Genomic DNA, 19,644 nt, shown 5'->3' on the forward strand with positions numbered 1-19,644 from the left:
TCGGACTTTAAGTTCAATCTCGTCAGTGTTAGAGTCAAAGAGTCGAACCTTCGGACCTTATGAGGGTTCAAGGTGCTTTCTCTGATACTTTTTGTTCATTCAGTCGATCTCTAAATCCGATTTGCCATATCTAACATTGGCTTTTTTCACTGACCATCAATATCATTGAACTATGATGTTATAATTTGAAAATGTTAATTGAAAATGGTGTAGTTTAACTCAGGTTTTGCCATCTGTGCTGGAGCTCAACTGCACTAATTCAACATCCGATTTACCTTTGAGATTAACCGTTTTGCTCAAATAATCATAATGTCTTAAAGACAAGGAAGCTAGTCTGTTAGCTACTGTACATCTGTGATTGACAATAGTCTCTCTATGTGGCTGGTTTACTTGCCTTTGGTTTTACTTCAGATGAACAGGAACCTCTCAACCTTTAGATACAGTTCAGCCAGTGTTTGATTTTACTGGATTCTGAAACAACTCGTCATATCAAAACAGGGATTTTGCCATATTCCTAACCGACAGGTGCTACACCTATGCTAGGTTACCATTGTGTGTTAAACTGTTACTGATATTATTTAAATGTTTATATATATATAGTCAGCTTGATTTCTACTGCTCTGTACAGGTTCTCCTAAACACTGTGCTACTTCTGTGCCATGTTGTGTTGACGTCAATAAAGTTCATGACACGATGAGCAACTCTTAAATACAGCTTGGACACTTCTGTGTAAGTGCACAAAAAAAAAAGAGACAGTGAGCTCTGCAGTGCTAAAGTACTGATTCTGTGCCATTTCGTTGTGATACAGTTTACGAACTTGCAGCACTGGCACATAACTTATTGTGCTTTGTCAATCGGGTCCGAGCGGTTCTCTTTACAGGTGCTCTGAGAAATTTCACTGCAAGAATGGCCCAATAGCACCACTAACATGATGCTTTGTAGATGAATTGCAGTGCAGTGCACATAAATCCCCCGGGTCCCTCTGGTCTTGTTGTACTTCAGCTGAGATAATAGGGACCGCCTTGTTGTCTTTGACTTCCAGTCACATCTGTTGGAACAACTTGAAAAGTGTTGCATTTGTTCATGCACATCCGAGGCAAGACACGCTTTTCCCTTTGCAGCCCTGAGGCTTCTTTGTGGTCACACACTGGTGCTAAAAAGACAAAAAATAAAAAACACCTTAACGGACAAAGTAAGCCACGACAATAGAAGTTCAAATTGTTTTGTGGTAGCTTATGTAAAATATATGCAGCAGTAAAAACCGTTGTAAAAAGAGCAAGACTGGATTTGACCAAAGTCGGCTGGACTTTGCTACAAACTGGTGTTCTTAGCAACAGTAGAAACTGTTAATGGTCTACAAATGCTAATCATTTGTGAGTTTTAGAGTTACCCTGGTGTGTTAGCTCAGACCTGTAGGAGGTTACAAGACTGTTACCTCTCTATCAGAGGTTTTTAAAGTGCTTTACACTGGGGAAGTGCATTGGTGCGGTTAAATTGGGTGTTTGACTTTGCTAAGTGACATTTAGAGGGTAGGTTTTCACTCAGGAAACAGATCTATAAAGAGCTGCTCCATCTAACACTGTTTGCCTGATTTTAAGGTGTCATTTAGGCTAATGAGCGACTGATTGATTTTCCAGTTAGCATCTAATGAGCATATCTCTGGAGGCGGTACTTCAGATTTGGCCAATCAGGTCTCATTATCATCACCCTGACAGTGCTGGAACGTGCTTGTTTTAGGAACATCATAGTTTCCTTGCAGCTGGATTGCCACACTTTAACTTCTTCACAGATCACACCAAACAATCAGTGGTTCTCTAAATGGTGCTCGAACCCATGTTGTCTTCTATACAGCCATATTTATCTTTGACTTAACCGTTTCAGGGCTTTCCAAGTCTAGTTTGTCCTTTTCTAAATCATATTTCTACAAATTGTTGTTTATCAGGGTTAATTATCTGGGTATAATATAACATTTGTTTGTCGATTCAGTGAATTATTGCAAGATTACAAAGAGGCGCAGGTGTTTTTTTTAAGGCAAAAAGGAGTAGCAGGACAGCCTGGAGAACGGGAAAGAAGACGAGGGAGGGGGCGTGGAGGAGAGAGAGATTATCTGGAAGAAGAGAGCGAGTGTGTTGGAGAGGGAGAGAGAGCTGGAGAGGCAGAAGCTGGAGGAGGAGAGGAGGAACGCTGTGCAATACACGGTGTGGAGGCTGAGGGAGGGATTCCAGGAGAGGAAGGATAGAGAGGAGGATAGACTCAAAGAGACGAGTGCAGAGGGCGCAAAAGCAGAGCAGCCTGAGGTGATCTGGAAAAAACGAGAGGAAGAGGAGGAGAAAGATAAGGATAGAGCTCGGCTTGGCGACAGAGGTCCCAAAATCATCTGGAGGAGGAGGGAAAGGGAGTGACGGGAAAAGATGGGTATGTGTCAGCGCTAAGCGTTCTTAGATGTGACAGGAAGTGAGGTGGCAGAGTTAGACTTGCGGTATAAGTAAACCTGCATGTACTCAGACTTCCTGTAATCTAGGTGTTGTATAGCACACATCAGGGGTCTTCAAACTTTTTAGGCCCTCTATTATTGTACGGAATTAAGTGTTTAATTTAAGCCTGGCCTATAATAACGTGTATAGTTTCATATTAATATACCTTGTTTATTGAAACCCATAAAAATCATCACTATTAAGGTACAGAGTAAATCAACTTGTATAGTACTTTATAGATTTACTTAATACATTTTAATGTTGAAAGAAAAATGAAACATTTAACTGCACTTTAGCTTAATATTGTATGCATATTTGCATTTTTTCCCCCCACTAAAATAGGATTGTTTCAAATCACACTATAGTTAGCGGACGTCCGCTTAGTTACTGTAGTCACGGACCCGCTGTAGAAGATCCCTAGTGTACATCTTTTTAACACCTGGACTAAATTAAGTCTTTAAACCAAACAAAGAGGATTATGTTGATCGGTGCCGGTCTAATCGTCAGTGAGCGAAGCAGTTTGAATCATCATTAAATGATCCACATTCGCTGGATCAGTACTTTAGCATTTTCCATCCATCTCTTCCCGCTCTCTTCCTCTCACTCTATCGATCCGTCTGTCTGACGGAAGCCTCCTCTCTCAAAGTCTCAGCTGCAGCTAATAGGCTTTTTATGGGACTCTGTCAGACAAGAGCTTGTAAAGTGGAGCCCAGCACATGCAAAGACAATGAACACACACATAAACACAATTGCATGCATATAAAACACAACATCTTTTGAGATGGATTGTGTCTACGACACTTTTATAAATATACCAATAACTTCATGACAATCATACTATATTTAGTGATTCATAATGTCCTAAGAAGCTCTATGCAGACTTGAGATCTGATGCAAAACCTTCTACATGCTGTGTATGACAACAGCAGAAAACTTTACTTTTCACATCCTGTTTTTGATACTTCCCGGACTAAACAGTCAGCGCACTGTCATCTCTCTGGTGCGATGATGAAGGAATCAGTGGATGCCGAGAAAAAGAGGACTATAAAAGACAAGGGAAGACAAGTTATTGATTGTAATAGAGCAACGTAGAAAGACATTTAAAGACGCTTAGTGGACACTGAGACGGCTGAGACATCATGGAGCTCGTCCCCAAAACCAAATACACGCCCTTCAGGAGCGACTCCTTCAGCTCAACAGACGAGACGGTGTCCAATCCCTCCCTCCCTTCTTCTGCTCCTCTCACTCCTCTCACCCCTCCTGGCATCCCTCCTTCTCTCTCCTCGTCCTCCCTCACCCCCATCCTCCCTCCTTCGTCTCCACGGCAGGCTGAGAACAGCCCCACCACCCTCTGCTCCTTCTTCCCCAAGATGGGAGCCCTGCGGCTGGGCGTGTCTTCCACTCTGCTCCCAGGCCTGAAGGCCTCCAGCAAGCTGGCGAGCATGCCAGGTGGTCAGGGAGGTTTGAGAGAGTTTCAGGAAGACACTAGGACCTCCGCCGCCAGCTCTTCTCTTCCTCCTCCTCTTCCTCTCCTTTCTCTAACAGCCCCATCTCCTCCTCCTCGTCCCCCACAGGATATGAACCGGCTGGGCGGGGCCTCGCGGAGGGCCCGTGTGGAAGGGGGCCAGCTCGGCGGAGACGAGTGGACACGGCACGGCTCCTTTGTCAACAAGCCCACCCGAGGTTGGCTGCACTCGGACAATGTGGTCAGCACCAGTGGGGTCTCTTACTCTGTCAGGGTAAGATGCATGTATGGGTCTTGGGTTGGGTTGGGTTTCCCTTTTTTCCCTTTTTCTATTGATTTAATTAGTGGTGAATATGCTAGAACAAACTCCTAAACTTAAGTATTAATCTTTGCCGTATAATTCATAACAAACTGTTTGTGCTACAGACACAATGTTTACCTCAAAAGCAACTTGAGGAGTGGTGTAGGGTCGCAAGTGGTTGATTATGAAACGGACAAAGAAATCTCATAGACTTACACTTAACAAGAGACTTGAGTCACATCTGGGGTACAGGATATCATAGGCTACATTTACACTGGAAGTGCTTCATTTTGATTAAAGTTTGATTTAAGTGTGAACTGGTCACAGCCCCAAACAGCTGTCCAAACAAAGATTGCACACAGCACGTAAGTCATATGTAAGTAATATGTAAGTAATCATGGAAGCAGGCTATCAAAGACAGTGTTAAGCCCCGTTCACACTACAAGTGACTTTGTCGCTGCATGTCGCCAGTGGCTGGCGATGAGGTCGCTAGTGGGAGTTCCCACTACTGGTTGCCTTTATGAATGACATCCAATGATGTGGAGAAGGATCATACGCGCTCCGCTCCTATTGGTTGTCGCTCCCGAAAGTCGCTCTCCATTTGCATAAAGTTAAACAGATCTCAACTTTGTCGCGTCGCCAGACATGCCCCATCTGGTCGCCAACGGTCGCTGTCGCGCGTGTCGCCGGAAGTCGCCCACTCACCATTGAAATGAATGGTATCGCGTCGCTTGGTCGCGTGTAGTGTGAACGGGGCTTTAGAGGGCGATTTCAGACACAGCCCAGAACATCAGAGGTTATATTTTCTTTTTATGTCTAATTTATGCTGTAATTATCTCATATTGTTATACTATTACTATTGTACTGTTAAAATCAATTCCTCCTCCTAATAATAATAATAATAAGAACAACAACAATATTAATTTATTAAAACAAATAGGAATGTAAAGTGGACTTTCGAAAAAATAAAGTGAAATAATTTGTATTTACTTAACACTTATATTGTAAACTTTTTGGTCAAAGAAAGAAGCCTAACTTGGTTCTTTTAATGATCATACAGAAATGTAAATATCTTTGAAGAGTTTGGGCAAAACATTAATTTGAAGACAAAGGGCATTGTCTTTAAGATTGTAGTTTTTGCAATTTCTCTGTGGAAATAAATTATTATTATTAATATTTTGCCTTGATGTCTAAACAGCAATGTTTTTTTTTTTATAATGCAACCCTAATTTTGACAAAGGTTGGTTAACAGCTTGTAGTTCTTTTGCTTTTTAATTTTCTCAGTGAAACAGTCTGTTTAATATGCTTAATGTATTGTTTTCTTTAATGTGTGGCATTTTTAGATGAATCCAAGTCTATGGGCAGGAACTACATTGAGAACTTCTTTATTTGATTAGTGCTTCATAATTAGAGCATCAGTTCTCATAAACTGCACACACACACACACACACTCACTTAACCACATGCAGTACAGATGTGTTGCCAAGTCAATAATCTAGACACAAGGCAACTGGGCAACACTCAACTGTATTCTGTCTGTGCTTTGAATTGTGGTTGGAGGTATTGCACAGTAAGTGCATTTAGTGAAGGTTTTGTCTTCTTTGTCTTTGCTGCAGTATATGGGCTGCGTGGAGGTGCTGCAGTCAATGAGAGCACTGGACTTCAATACCAGAACTCAGGTTACCAGGTAACACACACACACACACACACACATACACACATAATGACTGTCACCTTGCACTTCCTCTCATATTCTCTCAAATATCCAGTGTAAGTATATCCACGGCGTCCCACAGGAGTGATTTAGTCGTACATTCTCCTCATATCCTAATGCACATGTGCACGAACATACACTCTCTCGCACTGGTCCGGATGAAAGCCGCCCCTCTGATGAAAAATTAATGTCCCTCTCTCAAAGAGTGTGACAGAAAGAGAACGCAGGAGATGAATGTTAAATAATGACATACACAGCCATTTTCTTATTCTCACAACAATTCGGTTTCTTCCGTTCTCACACTTCTTTGAATAATCTGTATGTATATGGGTACACATATGGAGTGTCATGAAAGTGTTTTTAATAGTTGTTATCTGTAGGACTAAGAGGCTGCAAAACATTTGCCGTATTAAACCACATTATTTGCTAGTCCACATTGCAACATGCAACACATTCTACAATTAAATGTTGTGCTTTTGTTTGGGAGAAAGAGATCAGGGAAGAAGGGAGGCATTATAATAGCAGCAGCCCTGCTGTGTAACCACAAAGTCTTTTAATAGAATCCTCTGGAACCCTCAGTTTCCTCCCTTTTCTCAGTGTTGACGTGTGTGTTTGTTAATGGATGTTACACACATTTGCTTCTCAATATTGACAGTAGCAGCTGCTCGATAAACTTTTCATGCATAATCCTCGATTCTCACTGGAGGGTGAAACGCATTCAAGAAAAAAGCATTAAGAGGGTGTGTATTGAGTTATTGTATTTTGGACGAAGTAACTCATTTTTATTTATTTATTTCATATTTTAATTATAATTTTCACTTGGTTGTATTAGTTTTATTTGTAGTTATGTAGCCTATATGACAGACTTGCGCTGCATATTTTGCACTTGACTGTATTTTCCTTTTTGAAGGGATTTTCAATCATATTTCAAGCAATTCAAAACCATGGCGAACAGTGCACATCTGAAGTGTCTCAGCTGAAGGAAATAATCCATTATTTATCAGCTTTAATATATCGGCCAAATTTTCTTATTGGATCAATTACAATAACATTAAAAATGAACTTATATTGGCCGATACTGATATGGTGGCCGATATATATCGTGCATCCCTATAATAAATCTATAAAAAAAATTCTAAATGCTTTTTTTTTTTTTTTTACGGTAAAAACTAATAGCATTCATTTTAAATGCTGCACTTTAGTCATCACAAGGCTGCAATTTAATCAAATAAATATGTGTCGTCCGTATTTCAGAGTAAAGCACAGCACTGTGTTCACGATTATAAAATGCATTTGGATTATCAACTCATTACCGTCTTCCCTTACTTTCTAATAAGAAGCGCTTATAAACCAATTTCAAGATTTTCCTATGGGGTTTTATAATAGGGTTTTTCAATTTGTGAGTAAAATAAATAAATTAATGTTTCTTTTTTAAAACTGACGTTTTTAATAAGTAACTAAATTATTTTGTTGTTTTTATTCATATTTTAGTGAATATTTATAACTTCAGTTTGGTTTTCATATATTTCGATGTTTACATTTTTATTTTAAGTTTTTATTATTTATTTATTTATTTACTACTAATAGTTTTCATCTTCGTTATAGTTTTTGTTGACAATAGCGATATTAATAATAAGTAAATATTAATAAGTGAACAAGAACATTGGTGTATTTGTTTGCATGTCTGCCAGCTTGCATGTGTGAGATGACAGGAAGTGGAATGACTGGACCATTTGTCTAATGTAATTGTCCCTCAGCCATATGAAATTTGGGAATGCATGAAAAGGAGTGTGATGGAAACTCTCATCTAACAATCTGATTATGTTCTCCTCACTATATGTAGCCAGTGTGTGTGTGTGTGTGTGTGTGTGTGTATATGTTTATAACCGTATGTTTTGTATTTCAGGGAGGCAATATCAGTGGTGTGTGAGGCAGTACCAGGTGCCAAAGGAGCTCAGCGAAGGAGAAAGGTATTCAACACTTTATCTTATCTTACTTCCTCAGACACAGACTTTCAGCCTTGAAATATATTCACACTTTTGTTAGTTACAGTTACAGCTCACAAACCTCATAGTGTTCTACGGCCTAACCAGTTTCCAGTAAAAATGCTACTGTGTTATGTTCAACAAACACACACACACGTTTGTTCAAGTGTTGTCTCTAGGCTGGTCAGACTGTGGTATTTCAGAGGTTGAGTGCTACACCACAATTTGCTTACAGGGTTGTGATCAAGTTGTGTAATAGGGTTGTGTTCAAGGGTAATGATCAAGACAGGCTTGTTTAATAAAACATAAACATAAGTAGTGTGAAAGCGGAGCAGCAGCGTAACTGTAGCAGACGGCTTGTGTTGTGTTCTACTGCAGCTCTGTACAGAAAATAAAGTGATTTCTGGGTTATCACATTTATTTATTTATTTTTTCACTTTAATAACAGCTGTTCATTTCAAATGGTTATCAGTTGTATGCCACTCAAAGTCTAAACCAGACATTATCATCATGAAATTTAATTTACATGAGGAAGAGGTTCGTATTCATATCCAAATGGTAGTTCATTTACCCAAAACTGAAACTAAACCCCAAAGTGTAGTTTTAAACGTCTTAAATCTTCTGGATTCCGGCAGATTTACTGAATAGTGTCTGTTACTGCATGCGGAACTAGTTCATTCTCGTATTTCTCATTTCTTTTTGTAAAGCCTATATTACAAAAGATTGCATTTTTATCTGCATTTGTAGTTGCATTTATTTATATAAGGCATCAAAAATACAGTAAAAACTGCAATATTGTGAAATATTACCCTTAAAATATTTTCTATTTTAATATGTTTTAGAATGCAATTTATACTTGTGATTGCAAAACTACCATTTTTATCATTCATTTCTCCGGTCTTCAGTGTCACATGATCCCTCAGAAATGTTTCTAATATGCTAATGTGATTCTCAAGAAACATTTCTTTTTTTGCTGCTTAATATTTCGGTGGAAACAATGATAACTTTCAAAAAATAGAAAGTTCAAAGAAACAGTATTTATTTGAAATAGAAACATTATAAATGTCTTCGTCACTTTTGATTAATTTAATGCACAATTGCTGAATAAAAGTATTAATTTCTTTAAAAGAACTGTGTGAGTTAAAACAGGCCTTAGACAGACCAAACTATGTTTCCCATTAAAATCTCGTTTCATAAAATATTTAGTTTTCATCATTTTTGTCATTAAATTTTTAGCTGAACTTTTTTTATCTGTTGAGTGGTGTAAATAATGAAGTGTGTTTCTGTCTCTCTCCAGCCCTCCTCTCGTTGTCTCTCCTCCATCTTAGGGAAGAGTAATCTCCAGTTTGCTGGAATGACAATCAACCTCACCGTGTCGACCAGCAGTCTGAACCTACTGGCAGCCGACTGCAAACAGGTTAGACGTCACACATGCACACAGACATTAATATGGTGCCTTCTTTCCTATATGAGATTCACTGTTACCCTCATCTAATGATAAAAGCAGCCTGCGTCATGTAGACGGTCTTCACAGCAGGACGGGTTGGATTGAATTATGCTATCTCTTCCGAATATAAATGTTCTTTTTGCGATGTTAAAATACTTTCTCATATCCTGGTTGTGCTAGTATGTGCAGAGACAGCTATAAGCAAGCCATTCAAGTAGGTTGATTTCCTTGAAACACTAGTTTGGCTCTGATCGCAAATTGTGAGTGCTAAATAACCTAAGAAAGCAAACAAACTTGTCAATCATCCGTTGCGCTAAAATACAGGTTTTAAATGAGATTTTTCTGTGTGGATTGAAAAGAGAAATCCAAGAATGTGGAGTAATTATTATTTTTGTTTTATGAACATTTTACTTTTTGCACTTTATCAACGCGCAGTGGCACGTGTCTCAAATGTGTCTTCTGTGACCACTTGCAACAAAATGATTTGTCTCGCCTAGAGCTACACAATTCTGGCTAAATTGAGAATCACGATTTTGTGGCTAAAAATAGAGATGACAGTTCTCCCATGATTCTGAGTAGTCAACTAAACAAAAAACGTAATTTACTAGAGGTTCTGACAAAAATTTTATTGCTGCAGACTATATATATAAAAAAGTTAAATTAATTTTGAAATATATTTTTTTAAATTTGAATGATTCAATGACTCATTCATAAAGACTTCACTTGTTTCATTACTGGATGAATCAGCATTTTTGAACGAATCTCTTGATTGATTCAATGACGTTCATATTTTTGACAGTCACTTTTCGGCACCTATTGGCGTAACAATGTATTTGATACAATCATTTTTTGAGGCGTCAAATTGCTTTCAAAAGGTGATTAGTCTATTTTGATCTCTATATCCTAACTATAAACTTTTACAGAAATGATGATACTGTGTGGTTGAAACTGTTTGATAACTATACATGACAACTGCTCTCTCCGGGTCAGCAACAGGGCCAACACAGATCTGAATGTTCGCTGTGATCATAAAAGGATTGATAGACATAGGCGAATCGTTGACATTTAGTGATAAGATCACGTGGGTGTTTGAATCAAGATCGCGATCTTTTAGCGATTAATCATGCAGCCCTATTCTTGCCTGGCCTGAAGTGTTAAAACATTTTGTTGATTGAAATTAAATGTAAGTATTAGATGAAACATGTAGACTAAATTAGATTTTTAAAATCTTGCCTTGGCAACTGACTGAAATCAGTTTAAAGCACTAAAATTACTAACTGGAAATAAATAAGAACTAAAGCTGAAATAAAAAATGAATTAAACCTAGTAAATAATATTCAAAAAAGCACATGTCAAAACTACTATATATATATATTATTTTTTATTTTTCCTTTTTTTTTAATGTAATTATTTATTTTATTTTTATTTATTTAGTGTATCTAAAAGTAGAAATAGTTAGAAGTATTCTGCATTAGGTCTTCCAAGGGGCTAATCTTCATATATTTGTCGACGTTTAACTAAATAAGTGTGGTACCCGGAGGCCCTATAGATTATGTAAAGTTGGCGTATTCGGCAGGAGCAGATATCCTCTGGCTTGTTTACAGCTGCACCACAGGACTTTCTTTTCCTCGCTAATAATTCTTCAGTTATACGCCAGTGTGTTTGGCATTAGCGCAGTGAGGTTTATCAGCGTTCGGGCTGCTCAGCAGGCAGCTGACTGGAGCCCAGAATAGGGCCTGGAGTAATTGCCCTGCTGATATGTGTTTATCTTAATGAATCTAAACCATGCAGAATTACTGCACACAACTGCTCTGTTCCTCTATGTTGGACCGCAGTCTCACCACATCATTTCTCCCCTTGTCTGTCCATCCTTTGCTTTCACTCGTCCTCTGCCACTTGCAATGTTTGCTCATTCTTCATCTCATGCCCACTGCACTTTTTTTGTCTTTTTTTGTCACATTGTCCTCTTCTCCATCCCTCTCTCCCTACAGATTATCGCCAACCATCACATGCAGTCCATCTCTTTTGCATCAGGAGGAGATCCAGTGAGTCAGACCCCGTCTCTCGATATCTTTCTACTTGTCTTTCTGTCTTTACTAGGGATGTTCATCAGTAGTCGATGACTGTCATTGTTAATTTCATTGATTAAACTAATCAGTTGTTGATTTAATCAACTGCAGCACAAATCCGTTTAGTAATTAGCCTAGCTGATGGCCATGCAAAGCCAGAGTCCACAACACACACACACACGCGGCCTTGGATCGCTTTTAAAAATAAAATGTCTCAATGTGGTCATTGTTAGAGCATTTCTCTTTAAATAACGCTTGCATTCACTGCGAAGACCTTGAAAGTGTATTGTAGTACAGCATGAAGGATGTGTTTTTATAAGTAATATATAAGTAATTATAATTATTTTCAATTGGTTTATTTATGGAATAATAAAGTATAATTTTTTTTAGAATACATTGTTATTTGATTTGATTATTTATTTTTATTTATATTAGTGCTGGGCAACGATTAAAAAATTTAATCGCGATTAATCGCATGATTTTCTTGCAATTAATCGCGATTAATCGCATTGTTACGCGCAAAATTGAATAATGAATTCTAAAGTAATGTATTGCGCACATTTGATTTAAATGTACTGCTACAAAAGTGCAATAACATGTGGTTTGCAAAAACTTTAAACAAATAAGGTGCTTTTATACCAGCAGTATTCCCTTTACACAGTATCAATAAAATATTTCTTGTAAATCTCAACTTAAACATTAATGTAATCAAATCAAATATTTAAACAAAGCTATTTGCCACTGCCAGGGCATTACCTTTTATCTAGCTTGTTAAAACGAGTCCAGTTTTCTTGTTTTTTTTTTTTCTTTTCTGAACAGGTATCTTGTATCAGGGAGCAGCAGAAACAGTCTATGTAGTCAAAGGGTCATGATCACTACTACAGATATAAGTCGACCAACGCCTATGATAGCAGCTTAGGTTTGGTCATGGCATGCCATGGTTTCCCACGTAAGATTACATTAAACAGAGGTAAAGCCAATTTATACTTCTGCGTCGAAGTCACGCCTTAGCTGTGTAGCGCGCGTACCCTGACGTGCATCTCTCCAAAAATTGAACGTCAATTCAGCGCTGTGATTGCTAGAACCGCTCCCCGGGTTTCACACTCTCCCTCTGCATGTGTAATTGCGCGTCAACGCGGACAACGACGCAGATATAAAAATGAAAACCAACGCGTAGTCTATAGCGTTGAGGCTCCGGCGTAGGTCCGACGCAGAAGTATAAATCAGCCTAGAGTGAGGTTAAGTGGTCGAGCACAGGTGGCAGCGACAAGCGGGTGCGTTCCTGTGAAATAGTTGCGGTCATACTCGCCTCACGCACGCGCCCGCGCGTTGCCGAAGTTGAATTGTCTAACTTTTTGTACACGACGCGTCACGCGCAGCACAAATCATTGGAAGAGAGACTGATCCTCGGCTCGCTGTTTGCGAGTTTCCAGAATCTAAATAGTTATCAGGACATCAACAGGAGGGAATTCACATGGCAGAGCACCCCCGCTAAACTAAACGCAGGCCTATCAGGTAAAGTTATGTATAATTTTAATTTAAGTTAAAAAGGCTACAGCTGCGTAGCGCACAGAAGCCGTTGCCATGGTTACTATCCATAGAGCGCCTGTCATTCACTCGCGGAGCGCTGTCTCCCTTTCTGTTCACCTGAGAGAACCTGCCAAAGCCTCTCCACTGCTTGTTTGGGTGGGTTATTTGCTGGCTGACCAACATCCCACCCCTCCTGTGATCATGGTTTGACTGTAGGCCTATGTGTATTCAGAGCCAGTGAGCAACGGACTTTCAAAATAATAATAAAAAAAAAAAAACTGCGTTAACGCGCGATAAAAAAATTGTCGGCATTAATTAATAAATGCGTTAACGCGATAATAACGCGTTAACTTGCCCAGCACTAATTTATATATATACACTCACCTAAAGGATTATTAGGAACACCATACTAATACTGTGTTTGACCCCCTTTCGCCTTCAGAACTGCCTTAATTCTACGTGGCATTGATTCAACAAGGTGCTGAAAGCATTCTTTAGAAATGTTGGCCCATATTGATAGGATAGCATCTTGCAGTTGATGGAGATTTGTGGGATGCACATCCAGGGCACGAAGCTCCCGTTCCACCACATCCCAAAGATGCTCTATTGGGTTGAGATCTGGTGACTGTGGGGGCCCTTTTAGTACAGTGAAATCATTGTCATGTTCAAGAAACCAATTTGAAATGATTCGAGCTTTGTGACATGGTGCATTATCTTGCTGGAAGTAGCCATCAGAGGATGGGTACATGGTGGCCATAAAGGGATGGACATGGTCAGAAACAATGCTCAGGTAGGCCGTGGCATTTAAACGATGCCCAATTGGCACTAAGGGGCCTAAAGTGTGCCAAGAAAACATCCCCCACACCATTACACCACCACCACCAGCCTGCACAGTGGTAACAAGGCATGATGGATCCATGTTCTCATTTTGTTTACGCCAAATTCTGACTCTACCATCTGAATGTCTCAACAGAAATCGAGACTCATCAGACCAGGCAACATTTTTCCAGTCTTCAACTGTCCAATTTTGGTGAGCTCTTGCAAATTGTAGCCTCGTTTTCCTATTTGTAGTGGAGATGAGTGGTACCCGGTGGGGTCTTCTGCTGTTGTAGCCCATCCGCCTCAAGGTTGTGCGTGTTGTGGCTTCACAAATGCTTTGCTGCATACCTCGGTTGTAACAAGTGGTTATTTCAGTCAAAGTTGCTCTTCTATCAGCTTGAATCAGTCGGCCCATTCTCCTCTGACCTCTAGCATCAACAAGGCATTTTCGCCCACAGGACTGCCGCATACTGGATGTTTTTCCCTTTTCACACCATTCTTTGTAAACCCTAGAAATGGTTGTGCGTGAAAATCCCAGTAACTGAGCAGATTGTGAAATACTCAGACCGGCCCGTCTGGCACCAACAACCATGCCACGCTCAAAATTGCTTAAATCACCTTTCTTTCCCATTCTGACATTCAGTTTGGAGTTCAGGAGATTGTCTTGACCAGGACCACACCCCTAAATGCATTGAAGCAACTGCCATGTGATTGGTTGATTAGATAATTAATGAGAAATTGAACAGGTGTTCCTAATAATCCTTTAGGTGAGTGTGTGTGTATATATATATATATATATATATATATATATATATATATATATATATATATATATATATATATATATTAGGGGTGTAACGATACACGTATTCGTATTGAACCGTTCGGTACGAGGCTTTCGGTTCGGTTTTCAGTACGCATTTTTAAACCGAACGGTTCGTTGGACCATTTTTCCTGCCGACCAACATTTCGTTATTTCAAATGTAGGACGCGTCGCGCGTGGCAAGTGCACTCATAATGTAAGAGACGCTGTCGTGACCACAACATTGCGCAACATCAAATGGTAAATGTAATGTAATCGGAACGAAACTGAGCTACTCGTTAATGTGTGGTTGACGGACCGTTTATCAGTTTGGACCAATGCAGCGCGAGCCGATCTTAATCAAGCAGCACTGTTACTACACACCGAAATCCAGTAAAGAAAAAAATTTAATTCGCCAGTGAAGTAGTAACATCGCTGCGAGATCTAGTGAGAAACATTCACATTTCTCCGTTATTAACGGATCAAACAGTGCTGACATGGAAACCAGGAAGAAACATTAGCCGCTTTCCGACCAAGTAGTTACAGGAACTTAGTTATAGGAACTGTCCACTTCTAAACAGTTCTAAGAACTACTCTCCCCCAAACTCGGTTTTGCTGTTTGCGTTCGCACTGGCCAAGTGGCCATAGGAACTGGTAGGAGGGGTAAGGGAGTGACGCAAGCACGGCGGCGGCGGCGGCGGCGGCGCCACATACAACAACAACAAACCAGCATGGAGGAGGCTATCGGAATGTTCCTGTTCTGCCTTGCCGGGAGCTTAATAACGAGTATGAACGGCGGCGTTTAAAGACTATGCTTGAGTTCTGTACAGAGAAACAAAGAAGACGAAGGCTCCAGCGTAATATGATCTTAAGTAATATAATGGAAGAAGATAGAAGAGCAGAGCGCAGGAGACAAACAAAACGACGGGTAAGTTTAGCAAGCATAGCAATTAGCTGGTTGAATGCGTTATGTTATGAGTTAGCATAGCATACATAGGCGAATTGCAACAGACAGTGAATAAAATGTGTTGACACTGGGCGTGACTTATAAGTTGAACCAATCAACGTAGACCTAGGGAAAGGGAACTAAAAAAGTCCTCGCTCTAGACTAGGTACTGAAAGAGTTATAGGAACTACGGTCTGAGGAACTAAAAAATCCCCAACTTTTAATCACATCCAAAATAAAAGTTTTTTTTACATAATATATGTGGGTGCACTGTGTATAATTATTTTGTATATATATAAATACACACACATGCATGTATATTTAAGAAAAAAAATATTTATATATAAAATATTTATATATAATATAAATTAAATATAAATCTATATATACAGTATATACATGAAAATATTTCTTAAATATATACAAGCATGTGTGTGTATTTATATATATAAAATAATTATACACAGTGCACCCACATATATTATGTAAAAAAAACTTTTATTTTGGATGTGATTAATCACGATTAATCATTTGACAGCCCTAATATTTATATATATATTCATATATGTTAAATGAAAATGTTTAATTTAATTAGAATTAATTTAAAAGAATAATTATTTAAGTTAATTATTGATTTAAATCAAATATTTAATTTAAATTAATATTACATTAATTTAATTAATTAATTAGTATTTTAAATAGTAGTAGTAGTAGTTTTATTACAATTATTATTTAATGGTTAATTTAAATTATTTACATCTTTCTTTAATCATTTAGTCGGTTATCTGATACATCCCGACATTTCATTTCCTCATTTTCATCTCGAGCCTCTATCAGCTTCAGTCTCATTCTGTCATTCCTCGCTCATTTGTCTTATTCATCTGTCTTGCTGTCTGTAGTCATCTGTTCTTTTTCTCCCACTGTTTCCTCTTCTGCTTCCTGCCCTTTAGTGAATAGACTGCTTCAACTAAGGGTTACTTTCTTCTGCTTATCCCTTTGTTCTGTGTGTCTATTCTCTAATTTTTCTCTATTCTCCTGTTCATTCTTTTCGTCTTCTCCATCCCTTTTTTTTTATTTCTCCCCAGGACACAGCAGAGTATGTTGCCTATGTCGCCAAAGACCCCGTCAATCAAAGAGGTAAAAACACTTTCAAATTGAATTCTGTCATATCCTTAAGTGAAATGTAAATTACTGCTTTCATGTACAATTTACTTGAAGTGATGTTAAATACTGAATTACTTTGTTTTGTGTGGCAGTATTTATTAGGGCTTTAATTAAAGAAATCGTTTACCCAAAAGATTTGGAATGACATGATGTTTAATTTTTGGGTGAACTCTACCTTTAAGGAATGACTACATGATGTCTTGATTTACAATATCTAATGTTTGATGATCACTTCCTGCCTTGTAGCATGTCATATCCTGGAATGCTCAGAGGGCTTGGCTCAGGAGGTCATCAGCACCATAGGTCAGGCTTTTGAACTGCGCTTTAAACAGTACCTGAAGAACCCCCCCAAACTGGTTACCCCTCATGATCGGTAAGAGTGTGTGTGCGCCTGATCAAACAAATAGTGCAAACATTTACATTTATGTCAGTGTATTTACATGAGTGTATGTAAATGTATTTAATCATAGTACCTCCCTAGGGTCATAAGAAACCCCCTTAATATCATACTTGTGTGTGTTTACACCATGCATTGACAGCGCTAACATGATTATCGAACACAAGCTTTTGCTCTTTTGTTTCTGTGTGTAATTCCCTATGTAAACAAGAGTCTTAAATACACTTAAGAGCCTGAAAAATATGTTGGTATAGACTTGTTGACTATGTATGCTGAAACTCAATGCCAATGTGTCTATTTGCACTGCTTACCCACATCATACACTGTGAAACATCCCAACAAATGAGTTTTCTGCCAGATATACCAAATGTACTTTATTTTCAACATACTACTATCTATGGAAACTAGTATTAATATTGTATGCATTGTTGTATCTCAAGAAAAGTGTTGATATTGCTAACTATTTATAAGCTAAAACTATTAAAAATATTTGCATTAATTAAAGATTAAATTAAATAAAATAGCCTATCCCCGGTTTCATAGACAATCTGTGTAAGTTAGTAAGCAGTTTAGACTAAAATGCACGTTTGAGCTGTTTTAACTGAAAGCAACTTGCACTGACATATCTTAAAATATATCAGTGCCATTGTTTTGTCTTAAGATGTGCATCAGTCCTGTTTTTTTTAAGGCACGGTTATAAAAGCTACTTAAATGTCCTAATTTAACTATGACCCTAAGCCTATAAGTATTAGGTGCAATATTTAAGCTTAAATGAAAATGATATGTTGCATTAACAACTATCTGAAATAAGTTTAAGTTGAGGAACTAAAATTCAACTTAAAAACTGAAATAATTAAATGAATGCTTAATAGAAATATTTAAAAAACAAAAATGACTAAAACCTAAAATAAAATTTAAATGAACTAAAAATTTCGAAAGCTTTCAAATTATTAATAAATACTGTAATGGTATATGTAATACTAAAATAACACTGCTCAATAAATGATGTGTGTTGTTTTAAGGATTTGTAAAAATTTTGACTAGAAAGAAATGTCAAAAAAGTTCAGATATTTTTTGGCGTTTTTTTATTATTTGTTGTTCCTAATACTGGTTGTTCACTGCTGGTTTCATAATAAAGCAATACATCATTTAACATCACTCAAACAGCATGCCCATGTAAATATAATAATGCTTATCTCTCTCTTAGGATGGCTCCTTTCGATGGGTCAGCCTGGGAGGAAGAGGAAGAGGACTTGGCTCCACCCCCAGAGGTTCCATATTACAATAACTTCCCGGGTAAACAGCCTCCCCCTGGAGGCCTTGTTGATATGAGAAACCGTCCTGGACACAGTACAGGAGCCACGCTGGTGAGACACATTTTTACGACCATGTGTTAGTCAGTTAGTTTGATTTGATCTTGAGGCTTTTGAACCTGTGCACAAATAAATTGTTGTTCAGTGACCATTAAATTGCAACAAATGAGTGTCTTTTATGTGTTATGAGTAAATCATTGAGTCATTGAATTGATTCGGTAAATAGAACGTTCTTCGAAACAAATCTAAATTTTGTGTATTTACAAATCTATGAAGACATCATGTAAGCATCATAAGCGTTTTCATTACAAATGACGACTGCTACGCAAGTTTTGTTAAGGTATACAAAAATACAATTATTTATTATTATTATTTCCTTTTAAATAATTTTATATAATCTATTAAATGCTATTAGCTGATGCTACAGTAAGTCTTCACAGGCTGAAAAGCCACCAAAGCCGTCACGCATTTCAAACTAGAGCTCATCGTCTTCAAAAGAGAGAGACTTCAGTGAACAAGAACTATGATTAAGTGTATAAACATGATTTAGTGTATAAAAGGGATTTTCATTAACTTAAATATTTATTCAAAAACACAGATTCATTCATTAATGAAACACGACTAGTGAATAAATGTAAGTCAACACTCTAATGCGATATGTCTCCACAGCCCTATGGACAGCCCAGCCAGAACGATATTCACAAGCAGCCTCTACCTCCTCTACCAGGTCAGGTTTACACACACACACACACACACACACGCTTCACACTAATAATCCCTGCCCTGTTCCTTTCATAGTGCCACATAGTATTTGTCAGTCTTATATTGTCACACTTCCCTACATTTCATTTTCCTCTCAGCTGAGACTGTCATTGTGCAGAGTGAGTCAGCGGTTTTTCTGTCACTGTCCATTGCTCTCTGTTGGACGCTGCCCAAACCTATTACACAGCTCCTTTGAGAGGTGGCTTCTGGATCGCCGGCCTTGCTGACAATAGGACTCAGAATGGCACCGCTTAAGCACACTCACCTGAAGGTTAACTCAGTTTAACCTCACTGTTAGCCTCTCTTTCTCTCTCCTTTTCAGTGGGTGTTAAGGAGGGAGGCTTGTTTGATGACCCCTCATACGTCAATGTGGATAAACCCCGCCTCCCAGCAGGGGCGGCAGCAGCAGCCAATGGAAATGCTCATAGAGATGCGTTTGACATGAGTGAGTAACAC

At 38.4% G+C, this 19,644-nt stretch overlaps 1 protein-coding gene across 5 annotated transcripts in view; it reads left to right on the forward strand.

The window, feature by feature from the left end:
• The window catches only part of shc1 (SHC (Src homology 2 domain containing) transforming protein 1), a 44,279-nt gene that overhangs the window by 22,037 nt on the left and 2,598 nt on the right, over positions 1-19,644 (forward strand). For 2 of the 5 annotated variants that reach the window (XM_056267826.1, XM_056267827.1), the window contains 10 exons: positions 4,049-4,213; positions 5,857-5,927; positions 7,861-7,924; positions 9,237-9,356; positions 11,378-11,431; positions 16,638-16,689; positions 16,963-17,089; positions 18,321-18,480; positions 19,096-19,153; positions 19,511-19,633. In XM_056267826.1, the coding sequence (XP_056123801.1) occupies positions 4,049-4,213; positions 5,857-5,927; positions 7,861-7,924; positions 9,237-9,356; positions 11,378-11,431; positions 16,638-16,689; positions 16,963-17,089; positions 18,321-18,480; positions 19,096-19,153; positions 19,511-19,633 (994 nt within the window). Of the gene's footprint in view, positions 1-3,440; positions 4,214-5,856; positions 5,928-7,860; positions 7,925-9,236; positions 9,357-11,377; positions 11,432-16,637; positions 16,690-16,962; positions 17,090-18,320; positions 18,481-19,095; positions 19,154-19,510; positions 19,634-19,644 lie in introns of those variants that run through there. The other 3 variants (XM_056267823.1, XM_056267824.1, XM_056267825.1) reach the window with 2 other exon arrangements.

Source organism: Rhinichthys klamathensis, unplaced genomic scaffold (assembly GCF_029890125.1).
Source record: "Rhinichthys klamathensis goyatoka isolate OS25496 unplaced genomic scaffold, OSU_Roscu_1.1 h1tg000262l_1, whole genome shotgun sequence".
In the NCBI taxonomy this organism is placed as follows: Eukaryota; Metazoa; Chordata; class Actinopteri; order Cypriniformes; family Leuciscidae; genus Rhinichthys; species Rhinichthys klamathensis.